General features: G+C 55.2%; 1 protein-coding gene across 1 annotated transcript; it reads left to right on the top strand.

Moving 5' to 3' along the window:
- Positions 1 to 851: 851 nt before the first annotated feature.
- ONECUT1 (one cut homeobox 1) lies at positions 852 to 16,503 on the top strand. Its single transcript, XM_054272806.1, has 2 exons — positions 852 to 1,932; positions 15,188 to 16,503. The coding sequence occupies exons 1-2, from the start codon at positions 852 to 854 to the stop codon at positions 15,478 to 15,480; spliced, it is 1,374 nt and encodes a 457-aa protein (XP_054128781.1). The 3' UTR covers positions 15,481 to 16,503.
- Positions 16,504 to 17,403: the final 900 nt, after the last annotated feature.

Genomic DNA, 17,403 nt, shown 5'->3' with positions numbered 1-17,403 from the left:
CGGCTCCCACCGCCCATCCCCGGCCCGGGCAACGGGAAATTTCCCCGCAGGGCACCTGAGAGGAGCGATACCGGGACAGCGTGGGCACATACGGCGGGGAGTGCGGGGGACACGGGGGGCACGGCCCGCGGGCGCCGCGGGGCAGGGCGGTCCGGTGTCACCTCCGGAAGCTCCCGGTGAGGAGGCTCCGCGCTCACGGAAAACGCGGAGTCACCGAAGGGGCGGGGCGGGGCGGGTGTCCCTGGCCGGCAGCGGGGGCGGGCTCTGGGCCCTTTGTGCCCGGGGCGAGGGCGGCAGGGCCGGGGCAGCAGCAGCAGCACCACCGACTCTGGGCGCCGCCGCGCGGGGCTCGCCCGCTTAATAGCGGCTCTGACGTCACGGGGCGGGGCGGGGCGGGCGGGGGCGCCGCGCGCATGCGCGGTGCGGGCGGCGGCGGCGCTGCAGCACGGAGCGGAGCCGGAGCGCGGGGCAGAGACAGAGACAGAGACAGAGCCATGGCTGGGGATGGCGAGGGACGCGGCCACACACCCGCCGCGGCTGCGGCTGCGGGGCCCGGCCTGAGGGAGCGGCGGCCCTAGGACCGGCCCGGCGGCGCCAGCCAGCAGCGGGAAAAAACAAATAAATACATTGCCACGAAACAAAAATTAAAAGGAAAAAAAAAAAAAAGAACCAACCGAAACCGGGAAAAAGCCAGCAGCCCGGGCAGCAACAGCAGCAGCACCGCCACCACCAGCCCGCAGCGCTCGCCCGCCGCCGCCGGCCCGCGGGAGCAACCGGCCGCCGCCAAGAGCTCCGGGACGCCCCGCCGCCCACCAGATAGATGTGCGGTCCCGCCGCCCGCACGGCCGACGATGAACGCGCAGCTGGCGATGGAGAACATCGGCGATCTGCACGGGGTGAGCCATGAGCCGGTGCCCGCCGCCGCCGACCTGATGAGCGGCAGCCCCCACCACCGGAGCGCGGTGGCCCACCGCGGCAGCCACCTGCCGGCCCACCCGCGCTCCATGGGCATGGCGTCCATCCTCGACGGCGGCGACTACCACCACCACCACCGGCCGCCCGAGCACGCCCTGACCGGCCCCCTGCACCCCACCATGACCATGGCCTGCGAGACACCCCCCGGCATGAGCATGAGCAGCACCTACACCACGTTAACCCCTCTGCAGCCTCTACCTCCCATCTCGACGGTCTCGGACAAGTTCCCTCACCACCACCACCACCATCACCACCATCACCATCCCCACCAGCGGATACCGGGCAACGTGAGCGGCAGCTTCACGCTCATGCGGGACGAGAGGGGTCTGGCGTCTATGAACAATCTCTACACCCCCTACCACAAGGATGTTACCGGCATGGGGCAGAGCCTCTCTCCGTTGTCTGGATCGGGCCTGGGGAGCATCCACAACTCCCAGCAAGGGCTGCCCCACTACGCTCATCCCAGTGCCACCATGCCCGCCGAGAAAATGCTCACCCCAAACGGATTTGAAGCCCACCACCCTGCCATGTTAGCCAGGCATGGCGACCAACACCTCACCCCCACCTCCGCTGGCATGGTGCCTATCAACGGGATCCCACACCACCCCCATGCCCACCTGAATGCCCAGAGCCACGGGCAGATCCTGGGCTCTGCCAGGGAGCAAAACCCTTCTGTAACTGGTTCGCAGGTCAACAGTGGAAGTAATTCAGGGCAAATGGAAGAAATCAATACCAAAGAAGTAGCTCAGAGGATCACCACCGAGCTCAAGCGGTACAGCATCCCCCAGGCTATCTTCGCTCAGAGGGTGCTGTGCCGCTCTCAAGGGACGCTCTCAGACCTGCTGAGGAACCCCAAGCCCTGGAGCAAGCTCAAATCCGGCCGGGAGACCTTCCGCAGAATGTGGAAGTGGCTCCAGGAGCCGGAGTTTCAGCGGATGTCTGCTCTGCGGCTTGCAGGTGAGCCCGCTGCGGGGTGTTCGGGGCACGGCAGCGGCAGAGCGGGGCCTCGGGCCTGGGCAGGCCGCCCCGGTCCCTGCCCGTCCCTGAAGAGCAGCACCGATCCCCGTTCCGCCACTCCATTTCTCTCCCTTGCCCTCTCCCTGCTCGGTGCACCGGCACCGTCCGGTTCCTCAGACAAAGCCGAGCCGGGGCTCGGGGCTCGGGGCTCGGGCAGCGCAGTGCGGCGCCCCGGCTCTCCCCGTTCCCCGGGCCAGGCTCCCTTGCCGCGGGCAGGAGATCGCCCAGCCCGCCCGGTAACGGGACGCCGCCGAAAGCCGCTCGGGCCGGCGGCAGCGCTGCCCGGGGCGCGGAGGGCGAGGCGGAAATGCTGGAATTGGCGGCTGAACGGGGCCCGCGGACGGGGTGCGGGGGAGCCCCGGTAATGCCCGCCGAGAGGAGTCGGTGCCCCTGCTTTGTGCGGGGGCGGTGGGCTCAGGTCGCGGCGGGGCTCGGGGCCCGCGTCCCGCTGGGGCTGGGTGAGCTGGGACACGCGTTTGGTTCGAATGAGCCGAGCCCGGCGGGTGAGCGGTGCCTGAGAAATGCTGGTGGCTAAATTCGTTTGATTTCATTTTTTTAAACTGGTTGTAGTTATCATTAGGCCGCGCACTGTGAGTTTCGCGTGGATGTCTCTCCGTGACACGAACCGGCCGTGTCGCCGTTCCGCTGCCCCGCTGCCGGTGCTTGCTGCTCGGGGTGCTCCCGAGCGGGTCCCGTATTGTCCGCTCGGAGATGGCCGTCCCGGTCCGGACCTGTGCCCTGCCGCCTCCCCAAACCCTCCCGTCTGCGCTCCGGGTGCAGAGCCCGGCTTTAATATACCGTGAGTGAGGGTTTGTTAATTAAGTGATAGGTCTCCATTAATTTGTCCCTGGAGAACGCAAGACAGTCAATCCGAGTTGGAGCCAGGGTCACTGATCCGTTTCACGGACAAAAATAAGGGAAGGGCCAAATCTTTCTCCTTTCAAAAGCTCAACGTGTCTTGCACTTTCGACTACCGAGACGGTGAGAACTTGCGAGCGTTCCCCGGGTGTGCAGGGACGCGGCTGGGCCACCCCCGTGCTCCGTGCCTCTTTTCAGTGAACCACCTTGCTCCAGAAACCTAAAGCAGGGCTGGGAAGGGTCCGGGGCAGGGCCTCCCTCCCCGCTGTAGCTGGCCCGTAGGTGCCCGCCGGTGGAGGACGTTGCTCTCTTTGGCTTCCACTCCTGCCGAGTCGGTTTCAAAGGTCTGAGCTCTCAGAAATTGCCCTTTCCGCCTTCCCTCCCTCAGCAGCCACCCCACCAGCGAAAAAAACCTCGTCTTGCTGGTGCTACCCACGAGAGGAGGATGCAGTTTGTGTTTCCAATCTCCCCGTAACGATTGCTAAGGCGAACTTTCTTCGATTTGGAGCGTGTTTTTACGACAATTTGGTCGACCTGAATCTCCGCTCATTTGCATAGATCGATACTGGAAACAACCCCTCGATTCGGAGCCTGCTGGCATCCCTTCCCTGGCGCTGCCGGCCGGGGAGCTCTGCCAGCCCCGGCTGCTGCAGGCCGGGAGGGAACGAGGGACGGAGGGACGGAGGGAGGCGGCCATGCTCTGCCCAGCTGCCGGGTCCGGAGGGTCCCATTGTTTGCTGCTGCCCCCAGACCGCCCCTTCTTCCAGCCACCTCAGCGCTGCCCTCTCATAAACGGATCCCGGTAATCCCGTTAGAGAGACAAAGCCTCATTATTCCGCCTTCCCTTTCCGATGAAACCCCAAAGCTGGCACCTTACAGAAACGGCTTCCCCGGGGCCGAGAGGGGCTGGCAGCACGGGGGGGTCGGGATGTAGAGCATCCCGAGCAGAGCTCTCCCCGCGTACCGGGGGCTCCGGGCCGGGCCCGCGGAGCTCTCCCCGCGCACCGGGGGCTCTGGGCCGGGCCCGCGGAGCTCTCCCCGCGCACCGGGGGCTCCGGGCCTCGCCGGGCGCTGCCCACCCGGGCTCCGGCAGCACGTGGGCATTTGCATAGAGCTGCGTCCCTGTCCGTGGGGCGGTCCCGGGGCCCCCGCCCCGCCCCGCGCAGCCTGCGCGCCCCTCCGCGCCGCGCTGCCGGCTGTAAATGCATAAAGTATCGATTTTATTTTGTGCAGGTTTTAAATGTGTGATGATCTTACTAAGTGGTAAAAATCTGCCCCGATTGATATTGATGTATGAACATCAATTCGAAATAACATAAATTACTGCGGCCGACGCAAATTAAATTTCACGTCCAAATTATAACTCACTCCCGGGCGTTTAGAGAATTATCAGGTAGATAAATACCCAGAGCCGCCTTCATTTCTTCCCTTTCTGATTTCCTGCAGACAACAACCGGGAGGCAGTGAGGGGGATGCAGCCTGCTTATTTTAGGCCTCGCGGTCTCGCCTTGCACTTTATCTTGAGTATTTGCCCCTTCCAGCCGTCCCTGGGGGATTCCTACCTCCCAGATTACAGAAGCTCCGACAAATAGAAGAAAAATTGGTAGTTACATGGAAGCAGGATTGAGGTCTTGACACTTCCTGGGCTGTCTCTTGAAATGTAAGCAGAACTGCTAATTGCAAAGCTGACCTCTTCCAGCCTCCATCTTATTCATCCCATCTCCCTTCTCTTCTCTGTTCTTTTTTCCTTTGTCTGTCCCACTCTCTCTCTCCTCTCTATCACTGAATATGTATCTATTTGACTGTCTCTCTGTTAGTTTTCCCTCCCTCTCTCTCGCCTTCATTGACATTTGGAAGGGCTGCGAAGGGGACGCCGAAAAAATAAATACAATTAAAAGAAAAAGTACATCCCTCCTGCAGCCTGCTGGGATTTGGGGCTGAATTAATTTCAGTTTGTTGGATTTTTTTTTTTCCGTGTGTGTGAGAAAGAGGAAACAGGAGAGGATAAAGGAAGAAAAAACCACGACTTTGTCTTGTTCAGGAAAAAATAATCTGCTTCGAGCCATTCTTTGTTGGAGCTGCGACTGCCCGCCGGCCTCGCTCGGGCCCGCCGCTCGGGAGCAAGGGTAGCGCCCGGGGAAAACGCGGCAGAAACACATTTTGTGAAGGCGCCAGAGGGGTGTAAGGGAGCCCGAGATTCTTTAGAATCCACTGCCGGAGGGGGTCCTTTGCCATGTGCGCCCTCCGAGCGGGCTCGTCCCGAAGGTTCCCCGTGGGGCTCCCCGAGCGGGGCACCGAGGGGACCCCGCGCTCGCCCGCGGCTTTCAGGAGGGGACAGGCCCGTCCCTCCAAAGCTGCTCCACGTTTGCCCGCGACCTCACTGCTATTTTTCATAGCTGCACCTCTTTTCCTCCCCTCCCCTTCTCCTTTCTCCCTCCCGATGTGAATCCCGGCTAAGCTGAAGCCTTGGGAAGCCGGCGAGAAATTCTCGCCAAATTAACTGTAAAGAAATCGATGGAGTAATCAGAGCGTTTTCCACATTAAATATGAAATCTAATGACGCCGTTTGCACCTCTCGCCCGCCGCCGCCCCCGAGCGCACCGGGAAGGTCTGGGCCGCCCCGGCCCCGGTGGCCTCATTAGGGGCTGTTTAATATTTACCCTGCGGGCACTTTGCATAAAGGCGTTTGCATCAGGGAGGCGGGGGGCATCGACCGGGGCCTTCACCGGCGACACTCCGGACCCGGGGGAGAGGCCCTGCCCCTCCCGACCCTGCGGGCCGCCCGGACGGGGACAGCTCGGGCCTGGCTCGGCGCACCTCGGGCCGTGACAGCGGCCGCGCTGCTGCTGCCGGTGCGGGGCCTGGGCGGGAGGGATCGGAGGGTGGGAGAGCGCCCGGAGCAGTCGTGCCCGGTGCACAGCCGGGGCAGCGCTGGGGCGCGCTTGTTTGCCGGCCGTGTCCTTCAGCGGGATTGATTTACAGCCGCGTTTGCCCTTCGTTAATGTTTGCCCAGCGGGAGGAGGAGCGGGGCCGGGCGAGCCGCGTTCCTCCGCACCGGGCCGGGCCCGTCCTGGCACAGCCCCCGCCCCTCGGGCTGCTCGGCCCCGCCGTGTGTTCGTGCGTGCGTTCGCCGCTGTTTGTTTGTTTTAATTAGCGCCGCGTGGCGGGGCGGCACCCGGGGCCGTGCCCGCTCCCACCCTCGCTGCCGTTTGAATCCAGCAGCCTCAAATCAGGGCTGGTGCCGCCGGTGGGTGCCGCCGGGGCCGCCCCGGGTCACACAGCCAGGCTGCGGGCGCGGTGCCCGCCCCGACCCGCCGGGGCCATCGCGCCGTCCGCAGCCCTCGCCGGTCGCCCCTCGGTTCCCGGGGGTTCTGCGCCATCTACTGACGGCCAGCGGGCGGGAGCGGCCCCGCCGGACCCGGCACCCGCCCGCACCGGGCACCGGGCACCGGGCAGCGGCGGCGGCTCCGGGGAGCGCTGCGAGCCGAGGGCCCCGCGCCGCCCCCGGGCTGGCTCCGCACGGGACGAGCGAGGCCCTGCTGGAGTTCAGCACCACGAACAGCGGCTCCGGCACGGCCCGGCCCCAGCTCCGCCTCCCGCCCCGCTCCCGGGTGAGCCCCGCGGCCGCCGGGGCCGGGCCAGCCCCTCCCGGCTCATGGACGAGGCCGGCCGGGCGCAGGTGCTTGCTGAGCCTCCCCACGGCTGCCGGCCCGATGGGGAGCAGTAGCATCGATTGTCCGTAGCTGCAGCCGGCAATTAGTGCCGCGGTGCTGCGGCCAGCGCCGGGCCGAGCGCACGGGCTGCCCGCGGCGGGGGCGGCTCGGTTCCCGGCAGCACAGAGCCCCGGGGGCCCCTCTTTTGGGCATGAGTGCCTGCGAACTGCGTGGCCAGAGGGAAGCGAGCTTCCCCCAGCACGGTAACTCAGCCAGAGGGGTCGGGGTACCCCAGGAGCAGAGGAGAGGTGAGTGGCACCGGGATTGTGCCCGCTGCAGGTGACACCGGTAGGGAGCCCGCGCTCCTGCCGGTGCTCAGCTGGGTTCTGGCGTGTGCGATCTGCCTTTTACATAGCCAGGAAGGAAGGTGATAATCAGATTGAGACAAAATCATCTGGAAATCATAGGCCAGGTATGCTCCGGTGCTTGGCTTTGCCTGCACCGGCATTAACCCACCGCTCCGGCTCTGCCTCGGGCAGCCCTCACCTGCCCCTGTAGCCGGAGGGTCCGCATGAACTCCACACGAGGGACGAGAACCCGGGAGTTCGAAGGTGACTGAAGCGTAGGAGCTGTTGCTGAGGTGCTGGTGAATTTCGCCTGAAGACTGCAGGCATCGAGGGGAGCTTTTCCTGAGGACCGACCGGGACCCAGCACGGCCGCGTGTCGGGCGCTTCCATGATCAAATCGATAAATGTAGATTCGCGTTTCAGACATAAATCTACCTGGATTAATCATACCCGGACAGAGAAGTGACCGATGCTGACAGACTCTCTTTGGAAACGCGGCTGACTTGAGCCGTTTTGGTTAAGAAGAAGTCAGTTTTATGATGCTGAAAGATTAATTTATAGTAACTATTTATTAACGGAACAGTAGTTTTCCTTTCCCCCCCCCCTCACTTTAGGGCGATAGCAAGCCTCAGTGGTGACATTTTCCGTGCAGCCCGAACGGAATTAAAGCTCGATGGACGGCTGCTGTTCCGCGGGGCTGCGGGCAGCACCGCGGGGCGCAGAGCGCGGCTGGTGGGGCTGGAAATGCTGCTGCTTCCCATAAAGTAGCGAATCGGATGGCACAGGGGGCTCTTCCTAAACGCTTGGGTGCAGAAAGCCACTGAAGTGAACCCGAGCTCAGGTTTTGGATGCTTTTAGGGTGCAGAATTCTGCGTTCGTTGTCACACGCATTAGAAACCCGTCGGTAAGAACTGAACCACAGGCGGGAGAGTTGCCCGCAGCCCCTTTTCCCCCGTTTCCCCCCGCACAGGCAGGTTCCCAAACGGCTTCCTTAATGTCCTCCCCAGCCGGAGGAACTTCTTTATGCCATCACTGACTCATTTCTCCTTTATTTGAAACATATCTCGTTATTTTGAAAAAATTGGAATTGACGGAGAACTAAAAAATTGGAGCCGGGGAAGCGGCAGCCTATAGGAGCGGAACCAGAGAAACGATCTGAGTTTTTCAGTGAATCTGGCCATACTCAGTGTTGCAGTGAAGCTTTTGCGTCGTTTCCAGCGCTCAGAAACTCAATTTTCGGCTGCTGTAGCAAAGTCTCTGCCTGGGGCTGCTGGAGCGGGCGGAATGTGCCGGAGTCAGCACCCGAACGCCGCGGAGGCTCACAGGGGGTTCGCTCGCACACTCGGGGCCGGGGCCCGCGGGCCGGGCGCGGGGTCTGTCCCGCGGGGCGGGGCTGCCGGGGCGGGGCGGGGGCGGGACACGCGGAGGGTGCGGAGGGCACGGCCAGGTGCGCAGCGGGCGGTGCTGCCCGGCCCGGGTGGGCTGGCCCGCGTAGGCGGGGCGCGGCGCATAAGCGGGGCAGAGCAGAGCGTGAGCGGGTGGTGTTTTCCGGCTTGCGCTATGCGGAGTGCAGCGGAACGGAACGGCTGGCTCTCCCCAGCGGGATGCCGTGCCTTGGTGAGGGTGAGGAGCCCAGGGCGCGGCGCGGAGCCCACGGCGTGCTGTGATGCCTTAGAGAAGAAACCTGCGGTGCGGTGTGGCCCCCGCGGTGCAGTGGGATGCGGTGCTGAGCCCCGCGGTGCGGTGGGGTGGGATGTGATGCCATGCCGCGGGATGCGGTACGGTCCCCGCTGTGGGGTGCGGTGCCGTGGGATGTGGTGAGGTGCGGTGTGATGTGATGCGATGCGGTGCCATGGGATGCGGTGGGATGCGGTACTGTGCGGTGCGGTGCCATGGGATGCGGCGCGGAGGCCCGTGGCGCAATGGGACGCGCTGCGGTGCGGTGGGGTGCGGTATCGTGCTGTGCAGTAGGATGCGGAGCCGAGCCCCGCAGTCTGGTGGGATGCGGTACCGTGCGGAGGGATGTGATGCGGGGCGGTGCGCGGGATGCTGAGCCAAGCCCCGCGGTGCAATGGGACGCGATGCGGCGCGCTGGGATGCGGTACCGTGCGGTACCGCGGGATGCGCACCCGGGCCCCGCGGTGGGATGTGATACGGTACCGTGCGGTGCGCGGGATGCGGTGCCGAGCCCCGCAGTCTGGTGGGATCCCGTGCGCTGGGATGCGGTACCGGGGATGCGCACCCGGCCCCCCGCTCGCTCCCGCGGCGCTCCTGTGGCTCGGAGCGGGCGCCCCCCCGCGGCCGGGGCCCGCCGGTGCCGCTGCGGCGCGGGGCGGGAGCCGGGCCTGGCTGACGCGGTTAAAATATTGATGTAGTCGCAAAAATCGTTCATTAAGGCAATTTAATCTTTGCTATTAAATGTCCTTTCAATTCATTTGGGGTAATTAAGATGCAGTTTAAGTGATTAAATTCTAATTACTTATGCTACGCTAAGAAATATTTGTCACAGTAATATGGTTAACTAAAGAGCCAGCTAAAGAATTTTAACGTTTGCTTTAAATGATATCGCAGCGAAATCAGGTGCTTTCCCCTGATTGATCCACTTAGCACCACATTGTGTAACGGTGATGTCGGTTTGCTGAAGTGGTTACAGATCCATCAACACCGAGTTTGTGTAAACCCCTGAATCCCAACTGCTGAGTCAGCACTCCTCAGCCAGATTCACTTCATTATTCCAGGGGCAGCAAATTAAGGTCACTCATTTTAATACAGTGCCCAGGAGTGAGATGTTTACTGTTCTGGCTCAGCTGGGATGTGTATGTTGGTGGGGCGATGTCATCCTGTGAGCTTCCCATACACACAAAGGTATTTTCATCTCTTTTGATGTTATGAAACAACAAAAGAGCATTCCCTAGATTTGATGGCAGAGAAATGAGACACAAATCAAAAGATCTCTGGGCATATGGAGACACCTATACCCTGAATAAGCATAAATGCAAATCACTAGAGAAACAAGTGCCAAATGCTGAATACTGTCAGGACTAAAAACAGAGACTTTAGTGTGGGCTCACGTTTCAGAGTAGACCATGCTCTTTTCAGTTGACAGGAGAAAGCTTTGGGGAGCAACCTGTGTCACCCAGGTGGGCTTTCATCCCTGACAGCTGTGCAGGGCCTTGCCCCACAATGGGCTGGAGCTGAGGGAATGATCTCCTAAGCCTCAGTGCTGTCTGCGACCTGCTATGAGCTGCCTCCATGAGTGGAGGCTCTCTCACAGAATGCCTTTCCAGAGGGATTCCATTTCCCAAGCACCTTTGAGGAACCTGGGGCAGTGCAGGGGACCACTAAATAGTGATGTATCATAGTGAATGTCACCCAGCAGTTGTGGTTATTATTCAGGTGAAACAGATTTGCTTGGGTTTAGTTCATGTGGGGGCATCTAACCCTCAGGTAGCCTGTGTCTCCTATGCCCTTTTATTTTGTTTTCATATGCCCCCAAATATGAAGTTTTTGATAATTGGGAAAGGTCTGTTGTTCGTGTGTCTCTCTGCAAGCCCCAGAGGTGTTATTCACATGATAAGGATGTAACTTATCACACTTTATTGTGAGTTATTGGCACCATGAATTTACCATAAGCTTTTGGCTACTGGTTTCTACTGAGCTGTTGTAGCCAGTGTGATTAGAACCATCTGCGATGGCCAAAGTCCTCCAGCAGTTTCAGCCTCCTGAGGAAGCAGAAACGCAGCTGCTTTCTCCACCAGAATTTAGAGCCTCCTACAGAAGAATATCCTTCAGGATATTCTCCAGTCAATATCAGTGAAGCTTTCACTCTCCACACATGTTATTGGATACTGTGTGATGTTTCAAAACTAGAAGCAGGAGATTTGGAAAGGGATTCCTAGGTGGATGCAGTTCAGACTGTAGCTGAGCTTTTTAGACTTGACACAACAGAGATTAGAAAATACATGTAAAGAGAGACTTCTAAAAGGGCTTTTTATGTCTTAAAGACAGTCCTGTACACACAAGGTTGGGATAACTAAAGGACTTTTGCAGGAGGAGGGGTAAAAGACATCATCTCGTACAAGGCACTTGGTGGCCATCGAGTAATGGTGGCTTTGGCCTGGCTGCGCCTGTGTGGGCACAGCTCTCTGAGACCCCAAATCCACCATCTGCCTCCGTGTCTGCACCCCTGCATGCCCTGTCAGAGCTCGTTCTGTGCTGGCACCACAGTGGCCACCAGCTGAGCAATGCCTCTCTCAGGGAGAGTTCCCCTCTGACACCAAAAGCAGCCACAGGGCTTGGGGCAGGGCTTGCCCAAGTAAAATTCTCCATTGTTGTTCCCTCTGCTGCAGTGACAGTCTTCCAGAAAAGCAGCCAGCAGAACTTGTGGTGATATTTTACTTTGTTCACAAACCAAACCAGAACTCATGGGAAATTAGGTTTATTGAGAGCATCACCAGTTTTATTCTTTGCTTCTGTTTTTTAGAAAGGAAAACTGGAGTTTGCCAGAAACAGCAAGGCACATGTGTACACACCACATGCTCCTGGAAATTGATGTATAGTAATCAGGGTTTTTTCCTTCAATTTTAAAAAGAAATCCATCCTCTAGGCTTGAAACATTAGATCAAGCATCAAGGTTAACACTTGAGCTTACTATAATCTTGACTTTTACACTGACCGAATAATGCTGTTTATATCTCAGGTAGGCAAAACATCCTCTTCACTGTCTCGACCTAAAGATGCAATTAGTGCATTTTTGTAGGGGAAAGGGTCCTGTTTGTGCCCCTGGCAGGGCAGAACTGCAGCTGGGGCTGCAGAGGGGTGCCAGCAGGCCGTGGGGCTGCAGAGCAGGGTCAGCAGGCAATGGGGCTGCAGAGGTGGAGCCCATTTCTGCTCCATGCCCAGGCACCTGGGCCTCCCTGCCATGCACAGACCTCACGGGGCCTGGCAAGTTTGCTTGAGTAAATCCCTCGGGTGCCTTAGAAGGAACAAAGGGAGGCAAAAATAGATTGATGGGTTGTGTCAGGAGAATTGCAAGTGTCAAAAATATCTGTTGCGCAGGGCAGAGGAAGATGGAAGTGACTGGGAGAGGCCAGAGTTCAGGACTGGATTTATAAGGCTCCTTCTGGCACTGATAATATTACATTGTCATATCTGCACGTGTGCTGCCAGAGTCAGGGTGACTCTTCCTTTATCCTCTGCTTTTCTTTTTTCTTAACAAGATTTTCTTAAAGGCTTTTTCAAAAGGCATCACATGGAGCATCGCTCAGCTGGGGCACCCTGGAGACAAAGAACAGGACTACTGCAGCAGGCAGTGAGGGCAGGGAGTCTGCAGGTGTGTCCTGGGGAGGTGCACACCTCCAGGGAGCCCAGCACCCTGCAAAGCACCTGAATCCAGGGTCTGTGCTCTGGGAGAGAGTCCTCTCACAGTGCTCAAGGGCAGGGGCACGAGAAGGACATCAGTGCAAATTACTGTTTTTATCTTCTGCTGTGTAAGATAAAAGAGAGATGGAGTGTGTGATAAATCGCTGTGAGGACAGGCTCTGGTGTTTTTCCAAAAAAACCATTTCAGCTGACATCTCTGACCTCAGTGGACATTAGGGGAGGCCCTGGCATTAGGGTGTGCTGCTCTGCCTGGGCATGGCCTGGCTCGGAGAGCCTGGCAGCCCCACCTTGCCAGGCCCATCTCTGTGCCTGCTCTGCATCCACTCTCCTGTTGGAGCAGATTTTATCCCGTGGTGTGCATTTGTTCTCTGGCAAGCTGGAAGCTACAATTTATTATTAAAATTGATTGGCTCCAGTGCAGGGAAAACGATCGCAAGGAAACCCTATTACAGTTTTTCATTATCACTATTATTTATTTTTAAGTGCTATTAATATTCCTGAGCTTGGACAAGGCAGAAGATGAGAGGTGCTATCCACTCCTGCTGCTCACAACCTGAGCCTGGCAGTGCAAGGGCTCTTGGAACAATTGAGTGTGTTGGGAAATTTTTGCCCTCAATCTGCCTCTGGCAAATACTAATGGAAATAGAGCTGAAAATAGTTGCAAAAAAAGTAAAATAGACTTATTTTTATCATAGACTGGATAGGTTTTATTTTTTTTCTCCTTAGTAATGAGCTATTTTCTGTGATGTAGTAATGAGCTATGCTCTGTGATGTCACTAGCATTAATTAAAGAGGATTTTGGTACGATTGAAACTGAGGAACAAGGTATGTTGTAGCTCTTGGGACACTGTCCATGGACATAATTGTTCAGGAATACTACATTTCAGAAAATGAGCACAAGTTCAGGAAGACAATGTGTTATGCAAGCCAGTTTCCCAATAGATGGTTGTTTTTTTGTTATTCCCTGCTGTTTCAGAGAGCTCATGTAGCAGCTTGTGGTCGAAGCCCCAGAGGCTACCATCACTAATTGAGCTGGCTCTGCACCTACTGCTGTGGCTGTCATTTGTGATGTGGTGATTCACACTGAAGCATTGCACAGCGCTGACTCGGATCACGCTAGCTGTGCCATTAGGATTTTGTGACAAATTATGATCTGGATGGAGTATCTAGGCAGAAGATGGAATTTGTGTAGCCTTTGAGAAAGGGAGGTGTAAAGCAGCATGAGCAGAAATGAAGTGCAGTAAATGTTGTCTGCACTTGGTTTGTCTTCTTTTCTGCCTGAGCCTGTTAGCAGGGGCAGCCAGAGCTGGAGGCTGAGGCTGTTGTAAAGCTGAGCTCCTGCAGCTGCTTTCCCAGGAATTTCTGATTATGGTCAGAGATATATAAAAGACTGAGATGCTGTTGGTATCCTCATTCTGAATATGTGGCCGTAAATAACAGACTATTCTTGAAAAAGCATTTTTAACCCTTGGTTTGCCCATGTCAGCCTCCAGTGGGGATGCAGATTATTTCAGCAGGAACCAATCCCCACAGTGAATTCAGCAGTTTGGCTTCAGTAGGGGCTTTTGAGCATCAGGAAACCTGGTTTTTAGCCCAGAAGCTCCACGGTGGTTTAGAGGTCAGGATGTAACTTCAAAGTGTTCTTCAAAGGCTTTCAGATAAAAATACCTGTAGGAGACGTGAGCTTGGCAGCCCAGTCTATTTGATTGATGTGTGATTTCTCAGGAGAGAGTATGTGGCTGGAATATAAATTGCTAGGGACCTTTTCAAAAGCCTCTCCTCAGAGGGGACTGAGCCACCAGTGCCTTGGTCCCTGCCTGGGCCAGCACAAGGAGCCCTCACAGCTCTGGGCTCCTGATCTGTGCAGTTCCCATTTCTCCTCATCTGTGCAGTTCCCATTTCTCAGGTACACAAGGGGGATGACTATTTTTATACCTCCCATGAGCAATAAATCCCTCATGCCAGGGCCAGCTCTTGATAGTAATACAAGCTGTAGAAAGGACCTTTGCAAAGTAATTTGTTATTTTCATTCCAATAATCATGCTGTAAGTAGAGATCCTGCACAAAATTCTTCATGTAGTCAGTACTGATCTCCACAGAAGCCAGGACTAGACAGACCCAGAGAAAGAACATTCATATTGCCTTCAGTAACACATCTCTCAATCAGAATTAAAGGACATTGTCAGAGAATGAAGGGAAACAGACAGCTTCAGAGCATTTTGAAAGTGAGACAGAGGGATCAGGCCTCCCAAGGAAGCTTTTATCCTAGCAAAATGCTAAGATGAGCTGGCACACAGTCAAAGGCTGACAGAGGGATATGGGAGTCTCCCTCACATCCCATCAGATCCTACATGGAATGTGCTCTGGGAGGCAGATTGCAAATTGCAAGCACCCTTTATTAATGTAGAGCAAAATAACATTCCCAAAGGGAAAGAAGGGATGATTAGATGAAATAAGGAGCAATTCTAAAATGAAGATTTTCTATACCATTGTTTTTCATGACAAAACATGTTTATTTTGTTCAGAATTCATCTGGCCTGTAATACTGCAGTAGCATCCTGCTTTCTCATAGTTCCTTAATTCTCAGTCAACAAAAAGCTACAGAAATGGATTGAAAGCAACTAATAATGGTGGAAAGTATGACCAAGATTAACTTTAGAGTTCCCTGAAATTCCACTCTACCTCCTAGAGATATTAAATAGTTCTCAGCACTAATGGGTAGTATCAAAATGTAAGCTCTCAGTAAAAGCATTTGCTGAGTTTTAACAACAACAACAAAGATATTTTCTAATTCCTTATACTAGTAATAGTTTGTAACGAGTTAGAGATGTAAATGTCCCGCATCCTGTCCAAACTCAGAAGCTGACACGAACATTCCTTTTTCCCTGATTTGCCCTGCACTGTGCTCTCCCACTGCTCTGGCAGCCTCTCTAACTGTGCTCCCCTCTCTTGCAGCATGCAAGAGGAAAGAACAGGAGCACGGCAAGGACAGAGGGAACACGCCCAAGAAGCCTCGGCTGGTCTTCACCGACGTCCAGCGTCGAACTCTACATGCAATATTCAAGGAGAACAAGCGTCCGTCCAAAGAGTTACAAATCACCATTTCCCAGCAGCTCGGGTTGGAGCTGAGCACCGTCAGCAACTTTTTCATGAATGCACGGAGGAGGAGTCTGGATAAGTGGCAAGACGAGGGCAGCTCCAATTCAGGCAACTCATCTTCTTCATCAAGCACTTGTACCAAAGCATGAAGGAATAACCACGAACTGAAACCTCGGTGGAAAAGCTTTAAAAAATAAATAAATAAATAAAATAAAGACAGACCAGGACCTCAAAATAGCAGGTTTATACTTAAAACTATTTGAAAAAAATTATTTATAAGTCCAAAGAAACCAAAGACTTATTTCACCTGCATTATGACTTTGTTCTAAGACACACACTTTAGTAGGATGACGACTTGCAAAAAAAACAGAGAGGAAGAAGGAAGCGAAATGGAGGGAACGGAACGGAAAGCAAAGAGAAGAGGAACAGACCACTGGTCTCACACCTTTGCCCATCATCATCCTCACCGTACTTGGCTGTGTAGTGGTTTGGAGCATAGTGATTTCCTGTCATTGAGCAGACATCTCTTTGGATACAGCTCTTCACGGCCACAGCAGTTGCCATGGAGGTGTCAGTGTGTCCGTCCTGCGTGCACCCAGTGGGTAGGGACTTAGGGCTGGTCTCCAGAGAGGGCTGTGCCAGGGCACGGCCCCCGGAGCGTGGAGTCGTCTGAATTCCTCGGAACGGTAGTGTGATTTTTGCTGTTTCACAGTTTGAACTTGGCTGGTGCAATGCCTCGAAACAAGTTCAAACTAGGCAAAGAAATTTTGAATGGTACCTAAACCAGTGCATTCTCTTTGTTTGTTAAGGAATGTTCAGATTTAAAAAAAGGAAAACTATTCCATCCATAAAAAAAAATCGACTAGCTACCAAAGAACACATTTAATAATTGTATTGCAGGTATTTTATTGCAATGATTTTAATATTCCAAAGCTATTTTTACACAAATACTATGTAGAGTTATAGGTATAAACTAATCTAACTGTATAACACATAAAACTTGTAATCAAGACTGTTATTTGCAATTAGTAAAACCACATTATCGTTTCTTTCTGTGATTGGCAAGAAAGAATGTCACCCGAGGAGAGCACGGGAACCAGAACGGGATGCTGCTTCCATTGAACTCAGTGAGCCCTTTCCTCACTGACTCCAACGGGAGCGCAGGAGGGAGCCGCGTGTGACACCCCGAGTGTGACACCCCGTGTGACACCGCGTGTGTGGCACTGTCCCCAGGCGTGTCCCGGCTGGAGCCCGGTGCAGCTGCGCTCCAGCGTGGCTCAGCTCTGCCATCTAGCCTGCCAACAGGGGACCTGAGGCACTCGGGATGCAAAAATGAAAGGAGTTGAGGGATGCAAAACCGCAGGGCTCAGCGTCTGATCAATACTCATTGACATTAGCGAGCTTTTTTTTACCTATCGACTTTACCAGGCGAAGGAATAGTAACAGCTTTGCCGGGTCGTGGTCCTTTCCTAGTGGAAGCAGTGGTAGAACATCAGTAAACGTGGGAGGAGCTCCAAGGGGAGCTCCAGGAATGCTTTTGGAAGGAGGAATTGGGATCTCTCTGGAGTCAAGAGCAAAATTCTCGTGACACAGAGATACAGCCCGATGTTTTGTGGCTTTGTATGTGTGTGGCAGGCTGAGCTGTTGTCCCGTGCATTCTTTCTTGCTCATCTCTTAGTCAGGATAATGCATGAAATAGTTTGAAGTTTGTAGCTGAAAAGCTTTAAACGCTCTGTTGCTAACAGACCCATAGGAGAGAAATCATCCCGTTCCTACTCTGATAAAATTAAAGAGAAAAGCGTGAAATATCTGCATATTAAATTTTAATGTAAGGGGAAAATAGACTTTAAGAACCATACATGTGCCTGTTAGGTTTCTAACTGGTATTTCAAATTACTGTAGTAATTATGCTAGGTATATTAAATTCCAAAATAATCAAATATGCAGGTATCGGCCCAATGCAAGGACTAGAAATAGATCATCTTACTTCCAACCTTTTTGTTTTTAAGGAAAAAAAAAAAGACAAAGGAAAATTCAAGGTAAACTAGAATCCAAACACTATAAACAGTAGC

The sequence above is a fragment of the Melozone crissalis genome, unplaced genomic scaffold (assembly GCF_028551555.1).
Source record: "Melozone crissalis strain CALT ecotype California unplaced genomic scaffold, PUWL_Pcris_2 ptg000014l_1, whole genome shotgun sequence".
Lineage (NCBI taxonomy): Eukaryota > Metazoa > Chordata > Aves > Passeriformes > Passerellidae > Melozone > Melozone crissalis.
The sequence above is the reverse complement of the archived record's forward strand: the minus strand, read 5'-3'. Positions and strand labels throughout refer to the sequence as shown.

What these genes read in the sequence shown, in the direction of transcription:
- ONECUT1 (XM_054272806.1), top strand. Translation starts at nt 852, where the DNA reads ATGAACGCGCAGCTGGCGATGGAGAACATCGGCGATCTGCACGGGGTG. An exon ending in GTCTGCTCTGCGGCTTGCAG is followed by an intron (nt 1,933 to 15,187) that starts GTGAGCCCGCTG and finishes CCTCTCTTGCAG; the next exon opens with CATGCAAGAGGAAAGAACAG.